The sequence below is a fragment of the Gopherus evgoodei genome, chromosome 9 (genome assembly GCF_007399415.2).
Source record: "Gopherus evgoodei ecotype Sinaloan lineage chromosome 9, rGopEvg1_v1.p, whole genome shotgun sequence".
Lineage (NCBI taxonomy): Eukaryota > Metazoa > Chordata > Testudines > Testudinidae > Gopherus > Gopherus evgoodei.
The window spans coordinates 50,686,542-50,713,267 of NC_044330.1; the positions used below are offsets into that span (position 1 = coordinate 50,686,542).

Genomic DNA, 26,726 nt, shown 5'->3' on the forward strand with positions numbered 1-26,726 from the left:
AACAACATGGGGATCTAAGTCTTTCTCACTGTCTCCAAAGCAAGGAGTCTGTACTCAGTTCTCCATTGGAAAAAGTTCAACTTTTCTTAGGATACAAAGTATCAGAATGGAGCCACTTTAAAGGCAGTTTCTCAAGAAATGAACTTGGGTGGATTCTTATGCTTCCTGGTTATTCTGGGTATATCCCTATATGTGCCAATTCTGCAGTCTGAACAGAATTTTTGCAATTTATTATCCTGGACCAGCACTTCCGGTGCCAAGCCTTTCCTCCCTTGGGGCCCTATGAAAGGGCATATATTCTGTTGTACCTGGATAACTGGCTGTGTCTAAGGTGGTCTGTGTGTACTTGTAGAGGCATAGGTTGGTGATTAAACAAGAGACCTTGATCCTAAAGAGCAAATGTACTTGGAAAGTGGAGTTGATTACATCAGATGTTCAGTAAGCCTGCAAGATGTCTAAGTCTCACCGAGAGCAAAGTCTTTTCTTGACATTTTCTCAGCTGGATTTATCCTAGACTTGCCAGCATGGGAAGCTTTGACAATAGATACTGGCATATATGTAACTGAAGGATTATGTATCTGGCACATTTCCGGTTTATACTACCTCCCCACTAAGCCAATTTTAGAGTAGACTTCAAATGAAAAATAGTGTACCTTGTACGCAAACAAAGCCAGTCTACTTGTACTCAAGCTTTTAGAAAAAATCTGGTCTTGGGCAAAGACCAAGCATGGATCATTTCAGCCCCAAAAGGTAGAAGTTGGATCAGTTGTAAGCAACTGAAAAGAGACCTTAATGTTGCAGAAGCATATCCATTCTAAATGTTGTTATGCATTAAATTTTGTCTACAACATTTTGATATGAATACAAGTTTAATAAGATACATTAAATTGCTTTATAAAGTTAAGAAATATGTATTGCCTAATGAATATAGTTTGTGCAGAGACAGACTTCAAGGACAAAATCATGTTTGCAACCCATGGAAGACCCTCTTAAATTACTATAAAAGAGAAGATGGCTAATACACTCTGGGTCAAGTTCATCCCTATACTGAGAGGCCCAGCACAAAGCTATCCCATCTAAACCCTACTTAAGTTTTAAATGATGCATGCCTTGTGCTGACTTTATTCCCAAGAGCAAGTTTCACTCAGAGCTTTAGCTCCTTGTGCCTATATGTTACAGTAGATGAGTAAATCAGAATCATACCCATCAGAACTGCTCAACTGTTGGAAATTTTTCACATTACCTCTGGGGAAGGTGTTGCGGAAGTGTTTTCTGCTTTTCATTTCTTTTACTGTTCTGATAGACAGACAGCTCCTTTCAGGAAGATTTGAATGATTGAGGAACTTCTGCAATCAGGCAACTTTGTACAGTAGAACCTCACTATAACATGCTTCACAATAGCCAAACCTTGGGCTATAGCAGTGTTTCTCAAACTGGGACCCTTGAGGGGTTCATGAGGGAACTCCAGGGGGTCCATGGGTCCTGCTGATCAACTCCTTCCCTTCCCTCCCAGTGCCTTCTGCATGCTATTCCCTGAGGTGCTGGGGAAGGAGGGAGAGAGGAGCGGGGATGGGGCACTCTCAGTGGAGGGAGTGAAAAGGAGTGGGGGCAGGGCCTTGGGAGAAGGAATGGAATGGGGCTGAGTGGGCGGGGCGGGGGGGGCTGGGGTCCGTGGCAAAATTTTAAATCAAAATGAGGGTTCTTGGGTTACTAAAGTTTGAGAACCACTGGGCTATAGTGAACATGGTCACTGAATCCTTCCCTGGCCCTGCGGTCACAAAGGTGGAGGGCTTGAATGTGCTCCCCCGGGGCTGGAGCTATTCCCCTCTCCTGATATAAGGAACCCCTGGCTACACCTAACGAATGATTTGGATCCCCAGGGGTTCATTATAGCAAGGGTGTACTGTATATGCAAGTATGGTCTCATTTCAGGAAAACAGGTGACATCTTTTATATATTTAGCCCTCTTTCTCCCCTGCTTCAGACACCTCTTTAAAACCCACCTCTTCAACCACTTCTTACCCTCTTACTGGAAGTGTTAGTCCTTCCTTTCTTGACCTGTTTAAATATCTTTGTATGTGACTTGTTTTAGACTGTAAGCTTCCTGTAGCTGGAAAGGTTTTTAATCAGTTTTGTAAAGCACCATATAAATTTGATATGGAGAAATTTTGCTTGCTTCTAATAGCTTCCTCTTTCTTCACCAGTTCAGATGTTCGGGTTATAATTCCCCCCAAGGTACACATTGAGCCAGAATATTAAGGCTTTTGATTTCATATCACAGACAGCACTAGCTGTTTCTTCGTTTTCAGCTGAATACAATTAAAGCAGTACCAAACAAAGTCCGTCAATTGACAGTATTCAACAGCCATTAACTGATACATTTAGCAGTAGCAACTTGAACATACTGCAAAAAGCTTCAAGTGATTTGCTGGTGTGATGTGCATCCAAATCTTCAGGGAGCCTTAGAATGAAAAATGTTAAAAAGATGAAACTTTCTTTACTAAGTCCAGATGTTGAAACCACCCAAAGCAGTTATTTAGTTTAGGAGGGATTATTATTTGACTACTGCCTCCACTACCTTTCTTCAGAGCCTGCAAACCGTGAACCTATTCTATAAACTTTGGCAAAAGTGCAAGCAGAAGACAGCCTTGCAAATATCCATTAAAAAGGATTTCACTGCCCTGCCTGCCACACGTGTGTCCCTCCCTCCCCCCCCACTGTAAAATGAGAGCAAAAGTTAACTTTCCTGCTGCAGTAGTAAGTCTCTGATCAGTATCCTAATCCAGCAACAGACTATAGCTCTGGAGGCCACTTTATCTTGAAGCCTTGGTGATGGATCAAATGTCTGAGACTTCCTAAAAAATAGATCTTATTGTACTGTGGACATCCAGGTGATGTAGCCTTCCCTCCTTTAGGAATTTTGGGGTCAAATGAGGCAAGGGTGATTCTCCTGTTGGAAGACTGATTTGTTGGGCCTACATTCTGGCAGAGACCCAAGCATGACCTTTACCTTGCAATGTCATACGTTAGCTTGCAAATGTTCTACTCTTCTTACAAAGCATGCTACTACTAGAAACTGGACTCAAAAATAGAAGTTGCAGGAACACAAATTGAGTCAGTAATGTGATGGAGGTGCAAAAAAGGCAAAGGTCACTTTGGGATATAGTAACAGGAATGTCATATGTAAGACATGTGAAGTAATTGTTCTGTTCTACTCTGCACTGCTGAGCCTGGAACCCAATAAGTACTCTGTGCAGCTGAGCTCTCAGCTGGAGTACTGTGTCCAGCTTTGGGCACCACACTTTAGGAAAAATGTGGACAAACTGGAGAAAGTCCAGAGGAGAGAAACAAAAATTATAAAAGTTTTAGACAATATGACCTAAGGAAAGTGTGGGTTTTTTTGGTTTTCTTTTTTTTTTTTTTTTTTTTTTTTTAAATCGGGACATGTTTAATTTTGAAAGAACACTGATAGGGGAACCTGGTAAGTCATCAAATGTGTTAAGTGCTGCTATAAAGAGCATGGTGAGCAGTTGTTCTCCATGTTTGCTGAAAGTAGAAGTAGTAATTGGCTAATGCTGGATCAAGAGAGATTTAGGTTAGATATTGGGGGAAAAAACTTTATAAGGATAGTTAAGCTCTGAAATAGGGATGTTGTGGAATCCCCATCTTTGGAGGTTTTTAAGAACAGGTGGGACAAACACCTGTCAGGGAGGGTCTGGGTATATTTGATTCTATCTCAGTATGGGTGGCTGCATTAGATGATCTCTCAAGGTCCCTTCTGCGATGGGATCCCTGGGGTGCAGCCTGGGACTGTGGGACCGCTGTGCCCCTTAACTCTCTTCAGCCTGGGATGTCTTTCTCAATGCCTTGCTAGTGACAAGCAGCAAGCCTCTCCAGGTGCTATCACTGAGCACTACAGCATGTGGAGTCCCACACCCAGCTAAATTGTGTGAATGCTCCCAGAGCCACTCAAGAATCACACAGAGAAAGGGGCACCAGCCAGATCCTCCCAGCTTTCTACATTGGGAATACACGGTCTTGCACTGCTTAAGCAGTGCAAATTTATTAATTGGTTCACCACTTCATCAATGGAAAGTGGATATACACCAGCCTTTGTAAACGTGAGCAAACACCCTTACCAAACACTTCAGGCAAACTCACTGGTAAAGATGAACAGTTAAACAAATTTATTGACTAAAAAAGATGGATTTTAAGTGATTATTAATGATAGGCAAAAAGTTAGTTAGTTACCAAAATAAAATATAAGGGTTGAGAGTTTAGACTGCATGCTATTAGACTGGGCAACATATAGATTAAGCATTTTTTCTCACCCCACTGGATATTGCAGTCCTAAATATACAGGTTTGTCCTTAAACCTGGGCCAGTCCCCTTTGTTGGCATCTTTGGTCTTCTGGGTGATATTTGTTGTTTGAAGCATAGGTGGTGGAAGGAGAAAAGTCCCAGCATGTGGCCACTGTGTTCTGTTTTATACCCTCAGTCCATGTGCTTGGAGAACACAAGTCCAAGCATGTTTGGTGGGCATTGCTGAGTCTGCAGGCAAGGTTGAGCAATTCCCCTGGTATGGCCTTGTGCAAGTGTGTCATTGAATTGTAACTCCTCCGCTGGACAATGGCTGGTGATGTCTGTTTAGCACCCACCCGCCGGGCATTGATTACCTCCCTTGTCATTCTCTGGAGAGCTAGTATCTGAGTGCTTCCCAAACCCACAGCATATTTTAGTGACAGCGTACACACATTATCATAACTTCATATGCATTAATGATATACACATTTAGATAGAAAAATGACTTTCAGCAGATCATAACCTTTCCTCTGATACCTCACATGGCCTGCTTTATATGCAAGATCACAATTGTATATAAATGTGGGATAGGGGAGTTATAGGATGCTCCCCCAAAGTATAGAATGTCATACCCTCCAGCCCTACATTTCTGTGATTCTGTGAAATCCTTCCCAGCGATTCTAATAGGAGGTCACAAGACCATTCCCAGTACCAGGGGTACTACAGTACACTACAGCAGGGGTGGCCAACCTGTGGCTCTGGAGCCACATGTGGCTCTTCAGAAGTTAATGAGGCTCCTTGTATAGGCACCGACTTGGGGGCTGGAGCTACAGGTGCCAACTTTTCCAATGGGCCAGGGGGTGCTCACTGCTCAACCCCTGGCTCTGCCAAAAGCCCTGCCTCGACTCTGCCCTTTCCCCTGAGCCTGCCATGCCCTTGCTCTCCCCCCTCCCACACCGCAGGCCACAAAACAGCTGATCAACGGGTGAGGGGAGGGAGGGGAAGGCACTGATCAGGTGGGAGATGCTGGGAGGGGGGGAAGCTGATGGTGGGGGCTACTGACATGTTACTGTGGCTCTTTGGCAATGTACATTGGTAAATTCTGGCTCCATGTCAGGCTCAGGTTGGCCACCCCTGCACTACAGTATTGCTGCCTGGACTTCCATGAGATTGGTATTCAGGCCCACGATTTGATCAGCTTGCAGGAGCTCTAGGATGACTGCCACTGTGGTTTAATGAATCTCTCTTCATTTGCTAGAGTGAGGGGTTAAGAACCATATTCTTAATGAGCGTGCCCTGTTTTGTGATAACACTCTTTGCTGATATGCCAACATTTCACTGGCAGTACATGTGTGCATACATATGTTGAGTGGAAACTTCCGTTCCTCACACATTCTATCAATATTTGTGTTCATTTTGCATATGCCTGCATAAGAAAGCTGAGCTTTTGGTTTAAAGAATAAATCCTCCATTCAGAATAACTGAAGAACGGGAGTCTTGTTTAAAACATCTATTTGGGTTAGTTTAGCATAAATTAACCTATCCACACTAGTAATTATATTTTAGTCAGCCATAATATTTGGATGGGAATTCTGGCTTTTCCAGTATAAAGTAATTGTGCCTCATTGTTAACAGGTTAGAAATAATTATCTTCCTATAATGGTATCTCCTATCAACTGGGGCTTGCAGTTAAAAAGACATTAGGGTTTCAGGGAAGCTGAATCTATAGTCCTTATGTGGTGATTTCTAGCCTAAAATGTAGATAATAGTTCAGTCAAATGTAAAAGTTCCAATATTCACATCAGTTTGAGTGATCAAAATATTTTAGGTAATCTTAAATTCTTATGCACATCAAGGAAGACTTTGCCTCTGTCTATGGTATTTGTGAGATCATTACTGGACTCCATAATCTTAAAAGGATAATGATGAATTAGAGAGAGTTCAGAGAAGAGACACAAATAGTTTGAGGGATGGAGAAAATGCCTTACAGTGATACTCAGAGCTCAATCTGTTCAGTTTATCAAAAAGAAGATATGTCTATAAAGAGAACCTCTTCAAACAAGAACAGGAAGAGAGATGTCTTGGCTAATTGAGCTCATCAGAATCTGACATTTGTTTTTTATTCCTGTAGGTGGGATTACAGTGCAACAGAAGGAGCCCTCAAAGAGATATTGGAAGAGCTGAGCCATAACCTCAAAATTCCCTGTAACTTCAGTGTGACAGCTGCTTGTTATGACCCCTACAAACCGCAGAAAAATATGGAACCAGTTCATATAATCAATCCACAGACCACTGAGTTTTGTGCCCAGTTTGGCCTCACCGATATTAATGACAGGATTCAGCAAGTAAAAGAAGAGGGCTCAGTTCGGGGAGAATATGAGGAGGAGGAGGAAATGGACAGTACTGAGTCAGCAGAGGAGCCTAGTGAATATTGTACAGATAATTCTGGGCTGTCTTCATCTATTAACCCAGATGAAATAATGCTGGATGAAGAGGGTGGTGATGAAGATCAAAGTACCTGTTCTGTGGATCCTTCACCTGATCACCCTCCTGACTTTTCAGCAAGTTTTTCTGACACCAGGATCATGCCAGATTCCATGATGGTATCCTCTGATGATGCTATAGACTCCACCAATGAAGACCTGGAGAAATCTGGTGTGAGTGAGCAGACTGAAGAGAAGAGTTTAAATGAAAGAGCTTTAAAGCGGATTGGTAAAAATGAAAACGGAAACAGTGCCATGAAGAAAATTAAAAGACGGAATCAGGCTATCTATGCCACAGAGGATGAAGATTAAGTATAATGAAAATGCATTAAGGTCACACAGGTTTTATTAACTGCTGTAACTAGCTACCTTTTTTGGTGTGTTGGGGGCAATGGTGAGAACTTTTAAAATTCAGCATTTGAAGTGATCAGTACTATTTTTATGCTACATACTACAGTATGCTACAAAACTTCTAATGAAGCAGAATACCTGTTTAGTAATAGTCTTGCTCAGTCCTTTTCAACTAAGTGTATTGTAGAAAGATTTTAAGTTTGTGTATAATCAGTTGGTTCTGCTTCAGCTTTTGATAATTAACTCATTTTATTTACATTCTGCTTTGCCTCCATACAATAACTGTAATACTTAATTAACCGAGAGAGAATTTCTTTAAATTGTAGTTAGGTTTGGAAGGAGAGGATCTTTGCATTGCCTTTAATGCTATCTTTCAGCTAAAGGTAACACTTAGTACAGAATAGATAATACAGTAATTGTCTGCAGTGTGGTTAAAAGCAGTACTCTCAAGATAAAAAGAGCAGTAAGAGAAGATGATCATGATTTTTATTTCTCTGGAGTTACTGTTTCTGCAGTGGAAGATCTTGGCAGTTGGTGTCTTTAAAAATATGAATATGTATTATATGCATTGTCTAATACTGGTTTTAAATTTTAGTTCTATCTATACAGAAAAGAAATCTCACATTGCAAACAAATTATGACTGAGGTGGTTACACTAATATGTTGAAGGCAAGTGCATTTGTTTTCAATATCAATTCTCATGTGTTTCTCTCCCAAAAGTTCAGAACAGTATTTCAAAATTAAAATACTACTGTAAGCTAAAATTATCTAGCAATAACCTGATATACATTTTGTATCTGAATTACTGCCTCAATAACTCTAAATTTGAATCTTCTGACTTTATGGGTAAGCTGTTGTGTTTGGTGCTTTCAGGGGAGAGGGCTGAAAGTTTATACACTTACAGTAGGTAGTGATGCGTGTAGTAAATGTTACCTAACATGTTCCATTAAGATCCTGTTTGCAGTTGCTTATAACTTTGTCAAACTCTAACTATTTGGGCTAAAATGTTTCATGCTAGCTCTCTTACTTTGAAACTTGAAGTAAAAAAACTATTTCCTAATCTCATTTTGAGATAAGGAAATAAATGAAAGAACTAGGCACCTATCCTCTAGAGAAGAGAAGGATGAGGGACACAATCTTTAAATATGTAAGAGATTATCAAGGAGGATAGTGAGCTTTTGTTCTCTCATGTCTACCCAGGGTGGGAGAAGAAATATTCAGCTTAGTTTGTAACAAGGAAGTTTCAGGTTAGTTAGAATGTGTGTTTTCTAGTATCTAAGGATAGTTAAGTACAGGAACAGGTTACTTAGGGAGGCTGTGGAATTGCCATCACTGGAGGCTTTTAAGAACAGTTTAGACAAGCACCTGTCAGGGATGACCTAGGTTTTACTTGGTCCTGCCTCAGTGCAAGGGGGATGGGCTAGCTACCTGATGTCTCAAAATCCCTTCTAGCCCTATATTTGTGGGTGGGTTTTTTTTTTTGCACATTAAATTTAATTGTTTTGTTGAAGCTCTAGTGCCTCCATCATTTGGTGCTAAAATATGAGGGGGTTACCTTACTGTTAGTGATATGCCTTTCACTGTCCCCATGAAATTCTGTCAGAGTTATGAACCTCTGAAAATTGTTGCTTGCACAGACTCAAACTTCTTAGGCCTGGTCTACATTGGGGGGGAGGGGGGGTGTTGACCTAAGATACGCCACTTCAGCTACGAGAATAGCGTAGCTGAAGTCAACATATCTTAGGTTGACTTACCTTGTGTCCTCATGGCGTGGGGTTGGCTGCAGCCACTTCCCTGTCGACTCCACTTCTGCTTCTCGCTGTGGTGGAGTACAGGAGTCGACAGCAGAGTGATCAGGGATCAATTTATTGTGTCTATACTAGACACAATAAATCGATCCTGATCGGTCACTACCTGCTGATCTGGCGGGTAGTGTAGACGTACCCTTAGTTTGGCATCTAAGGAGGAAGTAGCCTGGTTAGAATGCAAACAGATGAGGAAGTGGGCCTGAGCAGAGTAGGGGGGAGACTGGGATGTGGAGTCAGTGGAGGGCATAGGACTGGGACGTGGTGTTGAGGAGGGAGGAGACTAGGAGTAGGACAAAGAGAGGTTCATGGGACATCCTATAAAAGTCTTAACTACTGTACACACCTGCTTCAGAATCAGAATGTTAAGGTTGCAAAGTCAAGGATTCTCAAAAGCTGGACCTGAAACCTGATCTGGTCCCCTTTGTTCATATGCATTATTGTAAACTTGCGTGTTTATTTTTTTTCCATAAAACCCCTGCTTCTTTTGGGGCACAGAATGAATGACATTTTGAGCAGATAAATCATATACTCATTTTATCCTTATCATTTAATGTGTGTGGCCCTATTGCCTTATTTACTGCACACCATTCACTCTTGATACAGTATTTCGTATGGGCAGTCATTGCTGTAGCATCTGAGTGCTTCACAAATGAAGGTAGCCTATGTCACCGATGGTGGTGCAGTCTCTGCAAAGCAGTAAAATGACTAGGTGGGAGTCAGTTTCAAGGTTGCGGTACTGATCTTATAGGATCAAATTCACTATCAATTTTGCGTGCATCACTCTAATGTGACTTTACTGGTGCACAGTACCCATAAGTACAAGTGTGCACCTTCCACCCAAAACATGGTGAGACAAGCAAAACTTCCAGATATCATGGAATGGTACAAGCCTTGAGCACTAGATATATCCAATGTACCTTTGGGTCACATAGACCAACTGTTGCCATTCAAAGAACACCTCAAGAAGCTGAAGAAGAAAAGTTATGGAATTATGTACTCCCAAAAATGGCCACCACAAAATGGGGAGCTGACCCCAACCCACTCTAAGGGCTGGTCTACACTACGGGGGAAAATCGATCTTAGATATGCAACTTCAGCTACGTGAATAACGTAGCTGAAATCGAAGTATCTAAGATCGAATTACTCACCGTCCTCATGGCGCGGGATCGATGTCCGCATCTCCCCTTGTCGATTCCGCAACTCCGTTCGGGTTGGTGGAGTTACGGAATCAATATAAGCACGTTCGGGGATCGATATATCGCGTCTCATCTAGATGCGATATATCGATCCCCGAGCAATCGATTGTTACCCGCCGATACGGGTGAAGATGTACCCTAAGCAACTAGTTTTGCTCTGTGCTAATCAATTATGGAGTATAATTATGTCTTAGTATTCCCCTTTTACTATATCCTCTGTGCACTGTAGTGTTTCTACATAGGTTTTTCTGGAACTCCATATTAGAGGTCTGCTGGTGTCCTTAGCTTATGTCTAACACAAGGAATGTTTAAACCAATAAGCCACTATCCTTTTATACTAGCTCCATCCCTAAGCACTAGCATATGTGTATACTATAAAGGGGTTTTGAATTGCAAGTAGGTTGAGAGTAGAGGGGTCACAAGTGTCATTAACACTGAAAGCCAAATCACACTATGGCAATGGTTTCAATTTTCACCCAGCTATGCAATGGTTTAAGCTCTATTGGCGAACCCATGAATGAACCTCCTGTACTATGAGCAGAGCCCCGCCAAACGCTGCACATCTGCAAATGTCTGGGGAGTCAGACTAATTTTCTTGTCAGTGGAAATGCCTGTGTTCCTCAAGACAGACTGCTACTTTAGAATCTGCTTGTATTTCTTTGGTTTCAATTTCAGATTGGCACACAAATCTTTCACAGATCATTTGTAACCGCATCAGTTCCTCCTCAGAAGTGTTAGAACTCACCAAGATATCTTCTTGCTAATACAGATAGGCTGAGAGTACTATTCCATGGAATGCTCTTTACATAAGAGTCCCAAAGCTAATAAGGGAACATAAGCCAAAAACCATTAATTTGCCACAGCTAATAAGGGAACATAAGCCAAAAACCATTAATATTGCCCTGCAGTAAAAGTGGTCTTTTCTCTGTCATTTGAATTTATTTCTATTGCCAAGATCTAGTGTAGAAAACCAGAATGAACATGTTTCAGCATCAAGGATATTTTTCTATTTGTGTTAATGGATAAGAATCCTTTACCTTAGTTTTCTATAGTACACACAATTGACTAGTATCTAGCTCCCAATCCTGCTGGAAAGGTATAACAAGTGGGGTTCCGCAGGAGTCTGTTTTGGGACCGGCTCTGTTCAATATCTTCATCAACCACTTAGATGTTGGCATAGAAAGTACGCTTATTAAGTTTGCAGACAATACCAAACTAGGAGGGATTGCAACTGCTTTGGAGGACAGGGTCAAAATTCAAAATGATCTGGACAAATTGGAGAAATGGTCTGAGGTAAACCGGATGGAGTTCAATAAAGACAAATGCAAAGTGCTTCACTTAGGAACGAACAATAAGTTTCACACATACACAATGGGCAGAGACTGTCTAGGAAGGCGTATAGCAGAAAGAGATCTAGGAGTCATAGTGGACCACAAGCTAAATATGAGTCAACAGTGTGATACTGTTGCAAAAACAAACATGATTCTGGGATGCATTAACAGGTGTGTTGTGAGCAAGACACGAGAAGTCATTCTTCCGCTCTACTCTGAGCTGATTAGGCCTCAACTGGAGTATTGTGTCCAGTTCTGGGCACCGCATTTCAAGAAAGATGTGGAGAAATTGGAGAGGGTCCAGAGAAGAGCAAGAAGAATGATTAAAGGTCTTGAGAACATGACTTATGAAGGAAGGCTGAAAGAATTGGGTTTGTTTAGTTTGGAAAAGAGAAGACTGAGAGGGGATATGATAGCAGTTTTTAGGTATCTAAAAGGGTGTCATCAGGAGAAGGGAGAAAACTTGTTCACCTTAGCCTCCAATGATAGAACAAGAAGCAATGGGCTTAAACTGCAGCAAGGGAGATTTAGGTTGGACATTAGGAAAAAGTTCCTGTCAGGGTGGAATAAATTGCCTAGGGAAGTTGTGGAATCTCCATCTCTGGAGATATTTAAGAGTAGGTTAGATAAATGTCTATCAGGGATGGTCTAGACAGTACTTGGTCCTGCCATGAGGGCAGGGGACTGGACTCTATGACCTCTCGAGGTCCCTTCCAGTCCTAGAGTCTATGAATCTATTTTTTGCTATAACTATGCACCTGTCCTTCCACTCACCACCTTGCGCTCCCTCGCCTTCCAGCCCCACCCCCCCACGTGCTCCCTCCTACTCCATCCTTATTCCAGTGTGCTCACTCACTTTGTGCTCCCTTTCCTTCCATTCCCATCCCACGTCCCTGCACGTCCATTCCCCGTGTGCCTTCCCTCCTCCCACTCACCTCCTTGTGCACCCTCTCCTTCCATCCTCACCACCCTGTGCTCGCTCACCTTCATAGGTTCCCTTCCTAATCCCACTCATGTCCCTGTCTTCCCACACCTCCCTGTTCTCCCAATCCCCATGCCCCTTCCACCTCCCCCAGCTCCCATCTCCCTACCTCACCTTTCCGCATTCCCTCCTCCCGACCCTGTCTCCCTGCGCTCCGTCCCCGCTATGAACAGGGGAGTCTGACGGTACCATAAAGACCTCTGTGGTGCTACTGGCACATGCGCACTGTAACTCTCCCCCCCCAACCAGGAAAAATTCACACCCCCCCTTCCGCTCTTCAGGGCGCCAAAGGCCTCAGTAGGCGCATGTGCACCGGTTTGGGCCACCTACAGCGAGTTTGGGGTTGGCGCTAGCCGATTCGTTAGAGCAACTCCTGTGGCCCAGCCGGGCGCTAGTACCGCCCCCTCCCCCACCCAAGCCGATGGGGCAGGCTCGGCGGCGGTAGCGCAGGCCGCCTCGCGCGCGGTTGGGTGCTGTCGTTGCCGCGCGCGCCCCCAAGATGGCGTGTGTGCTAGAGACGCCGCTCCGCATGAGCGTCCTTTCGGTGAGTACCTGGCCCTTCCCCCGCGGGGCACTCGGGCCTGCTCGGCGGCTTGTCTTGTGCGGGGTCATGTAGGTGGGGGAAGCCCGACGGAGCCCCAGTGGGGACGCGCTGCCGGGGGCTCTGGCTCCCCACTGCCCTTCCCCCGGGCGCCCCGGTTCCCTTACTGAGGTCAGTGTGGCTCTGTCCCAGGCGAGCAGCGTTAGGTGCTGTCAGGCGGGGACGCTTCCCCAGACTTGCCCTGTTGGGCCCGCGGCCAGAGGCTTGGCTGTGCCTGTCAGTTCAGAGATAGGAAGTGCCCCCCTGGTGTGAGTGTGACCCCCAGTGCCCGACGCCTGTGTGTCCCGGGGGAGGGGGAGGGAGACTTGGGAGAAACCACTGGGGCCCAGGCTGGGTAGAGAGCCACCTCAGATCGCTTTCTCGTCCCTGCCAGCTCTTACTCTGCTACAGAGGACGGTGGGCCCCAAGCAAGATAAGGCACCCCTTTGTGGAGCTGGGGAGGATCCAGGAGGGATGCACTGAAGGGGAAAGAGATGATAGTGTGGGTGGGGAAGCACATATAAGACATGAGGAAGAGGTGGAAAAGGGTAGAGGAAATAGATAAAATTGGACAAATTAGATAAAAGCATGAAAGAGGGAGAGAATGTGTCTGTTGGGGAAAAAAGGGAATACAGAAATGAAAATGGTGCCTCTATGAAGAAAAAAAACTTATAGCTTAGTGTATTTTATGTATGTATCTGTATTTTATTGTGTAGCTAATAGATGCCTTATAGTTTGATGTGAGGAAAGATGTAAGAGCCAAAACAGTATTTATATACTAACACTTCGTGTTGGATACTCTAATTTAAAAAAAATCAATGTCTTGGATGTTAAATATTCAGGATTCTCTGGTTCTTTTTGTTGCAATATATTCAATTCTCAGTGTTTTTTTTCTCTCCCCTCCCCCCCATGCAGATATGGTAGTATTACTTCCTTTTTTCAGAAAGTATTCATTTTACCTTCCTCTACCTGTATTATCTACACACACTCACTATAAACTTTGCACCGTATATAGGGGTGCAGGGTCCTTGCTTATGAAAACTGCTGTCAGTTCATGGCTTCTGAAGCTCCCTTGCCCATTCATCACTGGCAAGTGGTAGTTTTGTCTTGGTCACAGAAGACTGCTCTTTGTGGCATGTCCGATGGCCATGTTGCTGCTGTCTCGTGAAGAGGCTCATCCACTGCTGCTATGCTGACATGGTGTGTAGACAACATGTTGCCCTCACTCTACAGCACTGGAGTTTTAGAGTGGAAAAAAACAGGAATCATAGCATGAAAGCATTTCCTCTTCCTGTTGGCCTGAAGGGAGGAGATAACAGACAGAATACCCATGGTGGTTCCTCTCTAGTGCCACCGACTATTGCGCTGAGAAAAAGTGGGAGATTGTGATTAGAAAAAAAGGAAAGTGTGTCATTGTGTTTCTTTGACTTAGTTATAATTGGCAGTGTTTTTGTTTAAATAGCAAAATAAAGGAATACATTGCTGCTTCACCTCTGGGTAACAGTGTTTATTACTGAATGCAGCTGTCCTATATCTTAAAATGAAAACATTGTGAACCAAAATCCTACTCGTCAGTCTGAAATGGGTACCTTAAAAGCTGAAGTATCTCTGTCTTTAATTTTTATTATTAAGCTTTTAAGCAGCATGAAAGTAAGTGTAACTTGTGTTTGAATGGAATAGTGCCAAGGTTATACCCCAATCACTGCTTGTTTTTTATATTACAAGTTCTGTTCACTACTCCTTACAAGATTGAAGGTTATATATTTGAAATTGTGAGCAAATAAATTCTGGTAGCAATAACTATGAAAAAACTGTGGAGGTTTGACAGACTGCTTCTTATGGTTATTGGTGATGAGATGTTCCGCCCAGCAGTGAGTGAACAAGTTAACCTTTGTGTGGCAGGGTTAGTACTAGTCAATAGGCCAAAGGACAGTCTAGATTAGAATCAGCACTTATTGGGAGGTCTTCATTTTGCATCTATACACAATTACGGTTTGCTTTGGATATATTTCTGGTGGCAGTGAAAGTCCACTACTGAGCCCATTCTGTTCTCAAAAGCTTCATCCTTGGGACAGATAGCCAAACACTCATGCAGAATGTATGTGGCATAATGAATCGGGGCCTTTAGGTTCTTCTTGCTTCTCCCAGATAGTCATGAGATGGTAGGGAGGAAGATAGTGGACATTCTTGAAATCCAGCTTGAACAAGAAGAGTAAACTAAATCCAAGGGCAAGTATTTCCCCACTCAAAAAGCATGATTGAACTTATAGTTCTCTTTAATTCCTCAAGGAAGTCACTGGGGAGGAATGTGAGAAGTCCAATAAAGGGAATAGACTCAGCTGGCAAACGATACCATTTTTCCAGGTTGGCATCCATTCTTCTAAACTAGATGCCTGTGGTTAGCTCTATATGTTAGTTTAGGAAAGCCTACTTAAGTCGTCAGACTTTCAGGAGTGCTGAGTACCGGCAAATTCCATTAGTCAGTGGAATCCGTGGGTTCTCTTCACCTTTGAAAATTAGGCCACTTCTATTGTGGCCTGATGAATTCATTTTCTGGGAAGTTGAGAACAGTTTGCTGAGATAAAGGAAACGCTTTGTTGTATGTCATTGTGAGCTTGGAGTGGAAGCTTTCCCTCCCTTCTTCCACCGTTGATTTTGGATGCTAGTCACCTGCATGCACTTCCAACCTTGGACATCTTAAGGGAAAATAACTAATCACTGGCGCATAAATATTTAGCGGATACATATGTTGTTTCTGAGATCAGAGTTTTAAATTAGTCTTGTGAGGAATGCAGTGTGTATTGTTACTGTATGTGATGGAGTGTGTTGGACTTATTTATAGAAAGGCAGATTCTGTCAATGAAAATGATGAATGTGATGTGTGAGGGTAAGGTGTATTAAAGGAGGATACCTTAACTGAGCACTTCCTTGTTTTTAGGGCTTATGTAGGTGGGTATTCCTCTTGAGCAACCTTAACTGTTTTATTAACTTTTTTCCTGTGTGGGGTTATAATACATTTACGCAGAAAAAGTTAACCAAGCGGTAATGTTCTGCAAGTGTTGCTTTTCCATTCAAAAACAAAAAAGTGGTTAAACTGCAAATTAATACAACCCTGACATCTAGACCAAACATGACTCATATGCCTCAAACACAAACATTAGAATGCCCAAAAGCCCACACAATGCCTGTACAACTCCCTTTCATTCCCAATGTATGAATACCAAAATATGCACATCCCATTCAAAATTGCACTCTCAAACACAGTGTTAACTCCCAAATTAGAAGCTGTTTGGTTGTAAATATTATGCATTTGAATGTGATCATGCAGTTCTATCGCAATCTTTTCTGGTAGGTTTTATAGAGTTTTGTGTCTCATTAGGCATTGCTGTTAGTTTGGAATATGCCACTACATGAATTGACAAAGTTTAAATTGTCTTTTTCTCCGTAGGAAGTAACTGCTAGCAGTCGCCATTATGTTGACAGATTATTTGATCCTGATCCCCAGAAAGTCCTTCAAGGTGTCATGTAAGTAATATGAACCTGAGTTTAAAGTTCTATCATAAGTAGTCTGTTTGCTTGAAACCCAGCAGCTTTGCACTTGAAGGGAAAGAAAGAGGTACTCTGCAAATTTCTACATGAATTTATTTTGGAAAGTATTACACGGATCGATTACAAACACAATCACATTTTAGTATATTATCGCTTTGTAATGCATACTGTTGGTAGCGGAACCTCACAATCACCAGAAGAGCAGCAGATGCTCTCCTTTCAGGTCTGATTGGAATTCTGTCCTTATTCCGTCACCACAGCAGATGTGTGCAACCCCTGCTTCAACAGTCTTCCCTTGCTAGTATGTATAGAACATTGTATTGACCTTCTGACTCAGCCTCAACACAGGGAAGCCCTCTCTCAACTTGCTCAGGCAGAATCTATTTTTTCTCTTCCTCTAGCCTAGCATCAGTAGTAGTAGGGAGAGGGTGTTGATTTTGAAGGAAAACTTTCAGGGTTTGTTGACTGGTGCTATAAGGTTGTTTCCTGTCTCCAGTTGGGTCCACAAATGCTTCATCCCTCCACCTTTACACAGCAACACTGCAAAAAAGGCCTTGAGCTGCCCAGGACTCACTTCCTGTGACAGGCTGTCTCCTTGCCTTTCAACTGTCTCTTTCTGGCTGATGTTAACTAGGTTTACTAGAAGATGTGAAAAGACCAGGTATTCAGAGGGCCAGGAGACAGATAAGGGATGGGGATGTCTCATACTGCCCGTGGACAGCTTGTTTTTCCATGTGTTCCAGAATGTGTCTTGGTGCTAATGCCTGGCCCCTCTGTGGATTACTAGCTTGAAAGTCCACAAACACACTACAACACTGCCTCTTGAGTCAGTCTGCTCTTATAGAACTAGAAACACCTCAGGCTCCCAACTGGCTCTTAAGCCTCAAGTTGTTCTCTGTTTAAACAGCATCTCTGACTTGGATCAAGACACCCTTCCGTACCCCAAATTATGAAGTGTAAATGTTACAGATTCTTTGTCCTCACTCAGTGTAGAAAGATCAGACTCCATCTCCACTCTCCTTTTCCTCATGCTTGCTTTTTGAGAAGGCCAAGGTCCACAGTCTCACTGATGGTTCCTTCCCAAGCCCATCTCATTTTCTAGCCAAGTTTGGCCATAAGTCTCTAAGGAAAAAATGAAGCAAAAATTGCAGTCAGCCTCTTCAGATAACTCAACTAATCATCAAAAGCATTTCCCTAGGTCAGAGGCATCAGACTCATTCTGTGGTGAGGACTTTTCACTCAGGCTGTGGACTAGGAGTAAAATTCACTGGCAAGAAGTGAATCTTGCAATCTAGTCTGACTGCAGAATGTGCTCATCAGTTAGTGAAGTTAAATATTGCATTAAAGACAATTTTAAATAAATGCATTTTGTTTCCTCGCTTTTTGTCAAATTAGCTCTTTGTTCCCACTGTAGACAGTCATCCCCACACCCCTACCCCCTTTATCAACTTTTCGTGTCTCAATCCTGTATTCTGGACACTGCATCTTGCCTCTTTCTCACTGCACTCCTCCACATGGTACTTATATGCACTCCTTTCTCACCCATCCTTCCCCTTTGGGGATCTGGGGTCTCACCTCTTGCTTTCCCCACCTTTTGGGCACTAGTGCTGTGGGGTACAGCAGGGGACAATTCTCCCCTGAACTGGTTGCTTTAAACAGCCAGTTCTTCTGAGCCTGTTGCTGTGGGCCTTGGCAGCAACATGTGAGGGAGAAGCTTCCAGGAAGATCCTGCCTTGAAATTAGAGCAGTAGCCTCTGGGTGGTGGAGGCAGCCAATACTTTTTAAATTTTTAAATCCATAGGTCCAGGTAACTTGTATCCAAGAGGTTTTTAAAAAGAGACGGTTGAAGATCTTGCTTGAACATTGATGTTCATTTTCAAAAGGTCTTGGAATACTGGAAAAGTTCCAGAGGACTGGAAGAAAGCTAATTTGCAAATACATTAAAAGACTAAACTGGATGATCTGTGTAATTATAGGCCTGTCAGTCTGACATCAGTCCCAAACAAGATAATGGAGCAGTTGATGTGGGATGAATAAAGACTTAAAGGAGGGTAATATAGTTAATGCCAATCAACATGGGTTTATTGATGAGATAAAGTTTGATTGAGAAAAGTAACATTTTGATGTAATATACTTACCTCTGGAATGTAGACCAGCCCTAAGTCGATGTAAAGCAGCTTACTTTGACCTAACTTTGTAGGTGTCTGCACTACAATGGTGCTCCTGCTGATGTAAGTCTCCCACTACATCGACCTAGTAACTCCACTTCCACGTTCCCCCTCCCCTCCCCAATCCCTCACCAGGAGGCTGTCTTGCGTTCTTCTCTGCCTCCATCCCCCAGTCCCTCACTGGGAGGCTGTCGGGCTCTCCTTCTCCCTCCCTCCCTCCCTCAAATCCCTCACTGGGAGGTGACAGCAGGGCTCCAGATTGGCAGCCCCAGAAGCGGGGCTGGTGCTCTGGGCTGTGAGGGGCCATCAGTGCCCCATAATGCCTCACTTGAGTTGGTGGAAGAGCTCCTGGTGAGGACCCACACTGCCAACAGAAGGGGCCACTGTGGACATGAAAGCTGCTGTGATTACTGCTGTGGCTATATGTCGGCTTAATTTTTATGTGTAGACAAGGTCTTAGACTTCTGTGAGGCATTTGACTTGGTACTGCACAACATGTTAATTAAGAAAAAGTAGAACAGTATCAAATTAGCATGGCACATATTAAATGGATTAAAAACTGGCTAACTGATAGGTCTCTAAATATAATTGTAAACAGGGAATCATCATGGAGTGGGTGTGTTTTTACTAGGTTCCCATAGGGATTGTTTTTTGACCCTATACTATTAAACATTTTTATTAATGACCTGGAAGAAAACATTAATTATTACTGATAGTTTGCAGGTGACACAATAAATGTGGGAGTGGTAAATAATAAAGAGGATAGGTCATTGATACAGGGTGATCTGGATTGCTTGGTAAGCAGGCGCAAGCAAACATTATGCTTTTTAATATGGTTAAATGTAAACATATACATCTAGGAACAAAGAATATAGGCTACTCTTACAGAATGGGGGACTGTATCCTGGGAAACAGTGACTCTGAAAAGGTTTGGGGATATTGATGGATAATCAAGCTGAACATGAGGAGTTCCCAGTCCACTGTGTCAAATGAGCCAGTGCAATCCTTGGATACATAAACAGGGGAATCTCGAGTAGGAGTAGAGAGGTTATATTACCTCTGTAGTTGGCACTGGTGTGACTGCTGCTGCAATAGCATGTCCAGTTCTGGTTTCCACAATACTGGAAGGATGTTGATAAATTAGAGAGGTTCAGAGAAGAGCCTCAAGAATGATGAAAGGATTAGAAAACATGCTTTATAGTGACAGACTGAAGGAGCTCAATCTGTTTAGCTGAACAAAGAGAATAAGGGGTGACTTGATTACAGTCTATAATTATCTAGACGGGTAACAAATATTTGATAATAGGCTCTTCACTCTAGCAAAGAAATATATAATACGACCCAATGGCTGAAAGTTGAAGCTAGACAAATTCATGCTTGAAATAAGGGGTAAATTAACAGTGAGTAGTTAATCAGTGGAGCAATTTATCAAGGGTTATGGTGGATTCTCCATAACTGGTAATTTTTAAATCAAGATTGGATGTTTTTCTAAAATATATACTCTAAGAATTATTTTGGGGAAGTTCTATGGTCTGTGTTACACAGGAGGTCAGACTACATGATCCCAGTAGTCCCTTTTGGCTTTGGAATTTATGAAGAAGATATGCTGAGCACTTTCAGTAGCCACAGGCCTCAGTGAGATTTGTGTGTCCACTAGGGACATAGGAGTTATGTGTGGGTGGAGCATAGGGTGACCAGATGTCCCTATTTTATAGGGACAGGCCTGATATATGGGGCTTTGTCTTATATAAGTGCCTGTTACTCCCTAGCCCCTGTCCTGATTTATCTGGTCACCCTAGTGGAGTATGTTCATTGCAGGCAGATTCTTTGGAGAACAGCTGCCAGCCTCTAACAAAGCTCTGAGCATCTGCATATAACTTGGTCAAATTTGGGTGGATTTTTCACAGGGAAAGCAAAAGCCAGGCGCATCTGACACTAACGCAAACACCACCAAATTTCAGTTCCATGTTCCAAAACCTATAGATGGTAATGCTTCTGAATTAAACTTGGGAAACCTTTTTTAGCACAGGTAAAATGTGTATTTCCCTTCATTCTTGGATATGACTGAACAACTTTTGCTGACGGTTTCCAAAATGTCAACCAGAGGCAGGCATATATATGTGGATATGGAAAGTTTTTACCTGAACAGCTTGGCAGAGTTATAGACAATTGAAAAACAGGTTTTTGTAATGGAAAAGTGTTAGACAACAGTAGCTGCCAGTTCTGCCTAAAATTTCCTTGTTTTTCCATGGCTTTTGGGGGTGGAAATCAGGAAGAGATGAAAACACTAATTTTTCTGTTGACCTTGCTTAAATAGCGGTACAGAGAAAAGCAAACACAAACTGACAAACAAATCCAGTTAAAATTGTGTCTGTAAATATATAATTCCATGGATTGCACTGAAACTCTTAAGTCTTGGTGGAAACTTTTTAGTGCACCTGTTGTGAATTTTGTTTTCTTAACACTAACTCTTTCATAGTTGGTGTGGTGACTAGCCTTCAGTTAGAAAAAAACACACACACACAAACTTAATCTTCTAAAGTTTATTCTGATGTGTGGGTTTTGTTTTTTTTTTTTAAAAGGTACTTCACTTGTTTTGCTCTTATCTAAATCCCCCAAAAGGCCCAACATGGGAACGCTTTGGCTGTAAAGGGAGATTTTATTGAAAAAACTGAGAGTAAGGGAAAATAGAGGGCCTTAATGGCAGTCTGAACATTGCTTTGGATAGAGCGCTCTCTAATAGTGAACACTGAAGATGAGAAAGCATTTGAAAAAATTTGGGGTACAGTTTTACTTAATCTGACTACTGAAAGATTAGAGTTGTGAAATGCATGAACTGAACTTAGAGGTCTTGTGTGTCTTGCCTTTTTGCTAGTTAAAAGGGTTTTGAATAGTCAAAGATGAATTTTTTATGCTTTCTGCATTTGCAAAGTCTAAGCTCATTTAAATCTTGATACAGTTTTAGAGAAGCTAAGAAATTTGTTCTGTTGAGTTGTCTGTAAGCTGGTAATTTAACAGACCGCTGGTCTTCCCTGAAACTCGTTGAGAATCATGTGTATAATAAAAGCAACTAATGTTAAAAAATCCAAGTGGGTGCTTTGTGGTTTTTAGTATACAAAGTAACTTTCTGCACCATATTAGATTGCAAACTAAGCATTTCAACAGGAGCTTGGCTGGAATGTAGAACTCTTATATTAGACAGCTACCTCTTGTTTGGAGTAGTCCTGCCTTCTTATCCTAGGTACTATCTAAACCCCACTACCATGCAATCTGAGCACCTTGCAGTCTCTTAATGTATTTATTCTCATAACACCCCTGTGAGGTAGGAAAGCGCTGTTGTCTCCACTCTACTGCTGGGGAACCTGAGGCATAGAGGCTGTTGTTTGCAGTGTTGTTGTAGCCGTGTTGATCCCAGGATATATGAGAGACAAGGTGAGTGAGATGATATCTTTTACTGGACCACCTTCTGTTGCTGGAAGACGTGAGGTCTTCAAGCTTGTCTTTTCCACGAATAGAAGTTGGTCCTACAAAAGATATTAGCCCACCTTGTCTCTTGCCTAAGGTTGTAACCTTCATTAAGGTTATACAGGAAGCCTATGGCAGACCAGGGAGTTGAACCTTTGTCTCCAGCGTCCCAGGCTTGCACCTTAATCACTGGACTTCCTCTCCTCCTTCCTCTGCCCCTTGGTTAGAAGTGACTTTTCCCTGCTCCCGTCAGAACAGTGCTTATGATTTCACGTTACTGAGGTTTAATGTTTTCCCCACAGCTGACTTATTTTAGATGCTGGATGAAGTGGGTGGGCATGAACAAGTGGTCCATCTGACTTCATCAGTAATGATTCACTTCCACATGTGATTCTAATGTGAAGTGGTGTGGGTTTTTGCTCATTTGAATGAATTGGGGCATAGTGGAAACCTGGAGATCTGGGTTTTGTGGCCAAAGATGTTGGAAAATACTGTGTCCTGAAGCAGTGTTCAGCCATGTAGGTGCAGCATGGAGATCTGAAAGACTTTGATAGAATCTGTGGAAACAGGGCTCAATTCTATAAAATTTACTTAATACCTCAGCATCATTTACCAGGGTTTGTTTTTCTTTCTGGATTTACAGAGATATGAAAAATGCTGTAATTGGAAACAACAAACAAAAAGCGAACTTGATTGTTTTGGGAGCAGTTCCAAGGTATGTCTTCTGCTACTCTCCTTTTCACTAATTCGCATTAGGTTGGGGATACAGATCTCTACGTCACAGGCACTGCTTTTGACCTGATTTTGAAAGCTGTAGTTGACTGATTACTTTCCCTAATGTAACTTTGAGAGACTTGGAATTTCTAACAGGTGATTGAGTAAATATGCTTTTCATTGGGAATGAAGGAATTCATTAAAGCAGCCTTGGCATATTTTTATGAAAACCTACCAGCCTAAGTACAAAATCTAATTTCCAACTTTTACAACATTGATGATAGATAAGTGATTATATTTTACTCCCATGCTGTAGGAAATCACTTGGTGAGATGGCTAGCAGAATTTTACAGTTTTACATTAAAGGTACCATTCTAAAGCAATAATGTAATAAATACAAAGATAACCTTAGCCTCTGTCCCTTATGCAGTTCAGAGAACAACAAAAATAAAGAAATAATTTCACAGTATCACCAACTTATTGCTTCAGCAAGTGTTAATGCTTCTTGGTTCCACTGGTGCAAATTAATGGGATGCTTCTTTTATGCTTCTCTGGTATCCAATGAGAAATTGTCATTTTGTGACTCTTCCCTTCCCCTTCACAAGGCTTGGCTGTCATTCAGCCTTTAGCTGCAGCACGGTAACAGGATGGGGAATATGTGGAAGAACAGAGCGCACCAATTGTACTGTCATTGTGCAGCCCACTCTTGGTCCCAACTCAGGTCCTGGTCCTCCCTCCTGAGGCAGGTTCTGGTGGCTCATGAAAGAGTGATTTGCGTTAACAGGACCTATCTGCTCTTCACTGGCAGGATGGTGAGCTTCCGGGGTGACGGTAGTCTTCCAGATTCCCCAGGAGTTTACAGTGATGAAAAGGCTCTCCAAAACCTGGTGAACTTTCCCTCTTCCTTCCCTCCTTACCAAATGCAAATAGCATAAAGGAAGACCCTATCTTCAGGGTTGGTAAAAAACAGGTATTTGCTGGAGTACAGACAGAGTTCATGGTAGATTCCACCCCCCAAAAAGATGCCTGCTGAGGTTCTCCCTGTGGCAGAGCATTCTTCCTCTTGACTCTTCTAACAGGTGTATTTATTCTCCAGTTTTTGAATCTGGCTTTCCTTCAGACTGAGCAGATCTTACAAGCCTTTGTTTGCCCTGCATCTTCCCATCCTGTGCTATTGCTGTGGCTAGAGAGGATGGGGAGATCTCCCTTCTTCTGAGCCTGATACTGAAATTCCAGAGTCTGCATCCCAAATTCCAGAGTCTGCCAAGATCCTCAATGTCATGAAAATATGTTGTGAGGATCCTAAAGATTCATCCTGTAACTAGAAAAAGATTCTCCATTTATCCTGATAAACTTGTAGGGAAAAGACCTTGTCTGTTTTCATTTTGTACTCCTGGGGGTATTCTGTACTGTAAAAATAAAAATTCTGCACACTATTTCAAAATTCTGCAAATTTTATTTGTCAAAATAATACTACACAATCATGCCAGTTTCAATTATTTTGGTAATTTATTTCAAAATACCTGTTAGCAAGTATGTCTGTAACAGTATACTTACTCTCTCTCTCTTTCTTTTCTCCCCCATTCCCCCAGGAGTAGAGTTAAAGAAACCCCTGTGACAACCTAGTTCCTCTTTCTCTGTCCCCTTCCACTCCACCAGAGCCAAGCCAAGGGGCTAGGCACCCACAGCCCCTCCCCCTAAGAGTCCAGCCACGGAGCTCCCCGACCAGATAATATACCCAACCCCCTTCCTCCCCAGAGCCCAGTCATAGGGGGGCCCCTCTTCCCCAGACACTTGCCCTCTCTCCCTCCTAGAGCCCAGCCGTGGCTTCACCAGCCCAGACACCTGCCCCTTCTACCCCAGGGATCCAGAGGGAGAAACAGCTTGATGCTTGGTCCCAGGCTTGCATAGAGTTTCCTGCATGCTGCTGTCTCCTTCTCTCAGGGGAAGCTGGGAACTGCAGCTATCAGGAACCCTCTAGTTCAGGGGATCTCAAATTGGGGGTCAGGACCCCTCAGGGGGTCGTGAGGTTATTACATAGGGTGTCAGAAGTTGTCAGCCTCCACCCAAACCCCCGCTTTGCCTCCAGCATTTATAATGGTGTTAAATATATTAAACAGTGTTTTTAATTTATGGGGGGGGGGTCACACTCAGAGACTTGCTAAAACTTGAGAATCACAGCTCTAGTTCTCTCCCCCTCCCTCCAGCAGTGTCTTCTATGTCTGAGCTGGGCTCTGCTGGGTCCAGTGGCCCCTGTGGCGGCTAGCAGCACTGCAGCCAAGTTCTGTAGGGGAAAGCAAAAAGAACGAGGTGTACTTGTGGCACCATAGAGACTAACAAATTTATCTGAGCATAAGCTTTCGTGGGCTAAAACCCACTTCATACAGACTAACATGACTACCACTCTGAAACCTGTAGGGGAAAGGAAATTCTGTGTGCACAACATTCATTTCTGCAAAATTCTGCATTGTGCGGTGGTGCAGAATTCCCCAAGGAGTAATTTTGATAAAGATAATGCTGGGAAGTATCATATATTAAGGATTTTAGGCCATGTTTATTAATAAGTATAAACTGGACTGGGAGACCCTTGGGAAGACTTTTCTCCCTGGCTGGATCATTCAATGACAGTGTCCCCCAAATAATCCTCTGTCCCTTTAGAGGCTGATATAATCACCCCAGGGCCCCTTAGGCAGGGATAAATCAGATCACAGAATACTGCTTGGGAGACTTGTTTTGCTTCCCATAATGTGGTAGTGAAATTTCAGTTTAAAAAAAAGGAATGAATGAATTCCAAATCAAAATCCTCAATGTCCAATATAGTGAATGCTTACGGGAAGAGGGTAGGTTTAGAAGATAAAATAAAAAAAGAGCAAGTAAAAAATCACTTAGAAAAGTTAGATGCCTGCAAGTCACCAGGACCTGATGAAATGCATCCTAGAATACTCAAGGAGTTAATAGAGGAGGTATCTGAGCCTCTAGCTATTATCTTTGGGAAATCATGGGAGACGGGGGAGATTCCAGAAGACTGGAAAAGGGCAAATATAGTGCCCATCTATAAAAAGGAAATATAAACAACCCAGGAAACTACAGACCAGTTAGTTTAACTTCTGTGCCAGGGAAGATAATGGAGCAAGTAATTAAAGAAATCATCTGCAACCACTTGGAAGGTGGAAAGGTGATAGGGAATAGCCAGCATGGATTTGTAAAGAACAAATCGTGTCAAACTAATCTGATAGCATTCTTTGATAGGATAACAAGCCTTGTGGGTAAGGGAGAAGCGGTGGATGTGATATACCTAGACTTTAGTAAGGCATTTGATACGGTCTCGCATGATATTCTTATAGATAAACTAGGAAAGTACAATTTAGATGGGGCTACTATAAGGTGGGTGCATAAGTGGCTGGATAACCGTACTCGGAAAGTAGTTATTAATGGCTCCCAATCCTGCTGGAAAGGTATAACAAGTGGGGTTCCACAGGGGTCTGTTTTGGGACCGGCTCTGTTCAATATCTTCATCAACGATTTAGATGTTGGCATAGAAAGTACGCTTATTAAGTTTGTGGACGATACCAAACTGGGAGGGATTGCAACTGCTTTGGAGGACAGGGTCAAAATTCAAAATGATCTGAACAAATTGGAGAAATGGTCTGAGGTAAACAGGATGAAGTTCAATAAAGATAAATGCAAAGTGCTCCACTTAGGAAGGAACAATCAGTTTCACACATACAGAATGGGAAGAGACTGTCTAGGAAGGAGTATGGCAGAAAGAGATCTAGGGGTCATAGTGGACCACAAGC

At 42.6% G+C, this 26,726-nt stretch overlaps 2 protein-coding genes and 1 long non-coding RNA gene across 8 annotated transcripts in view; 2 read left to right on the forward strand and 1 right to left on the reverse strand.

Annotated features, from left to right (window-relative positions):
* DBR1 (debranching RNA lariats 1) overlaps positions 1-8,104 on the forward strand; it is a 28,933-nt gene extending 20,829 nt beyond the window's left edge. The window contains exon 8 of the mRNA XM_030576126.1: positions 6,434-8,104. Within this exon, the coding sequence (XP_030431986.1) occupies positions 6,434-7,097 (664 nt within the window). The 3' untranslated portion in view covers positions 7,098-8,104. The remainder of the gene's footprint in view (positions 1-6,433) is intronic.
* A 4,664-nt stretch (positions 8,105-12,768) lies between these two features.
* The window catches only part of ARMC8 (armadillo repeat containing 8), a 199,406-nt gene continuing 185,448 nt past the window's right edge, over positions 12,769-26,726 (forward strand). For 3 of the 6 annotated variants that reach the window (XM_030576120.1, XM_030576123.1, XM_030576121.1), the window contains exons 1-3: positions 12,771-12,997; positions 16,482-16,558; positions 22,859-22,930. In XM_030576120.1, coding sequence (XP_030431980.1) covers positions 12,953-12,997; positions 16,482-16,558; positions 22,859-22,930 — 194 coding nt within the window. In that variant the 5' untranslated portion in view covers positions 12,771-12,952. The other 3 variants (XM_030576125.1, XM_030576124.1, XM_030576122.1) reach the window with 3 other exon arrangements.
* The window catches only part of LOC115657842, a 59,554-nt gene continuing 49,449 nt past the window's right edge, over positions 16,622-26,726 (reverse strand). Inside the window, exon 4 of the long non-coding RNA XR_004002070.1 lies at positions 16,622-17,704. This is a non-coding gene — a long non-coding RNA (uncharacterized LOC115657842). The remainder of the gene's footprint in view (positions 17,705-26,726) is intronic.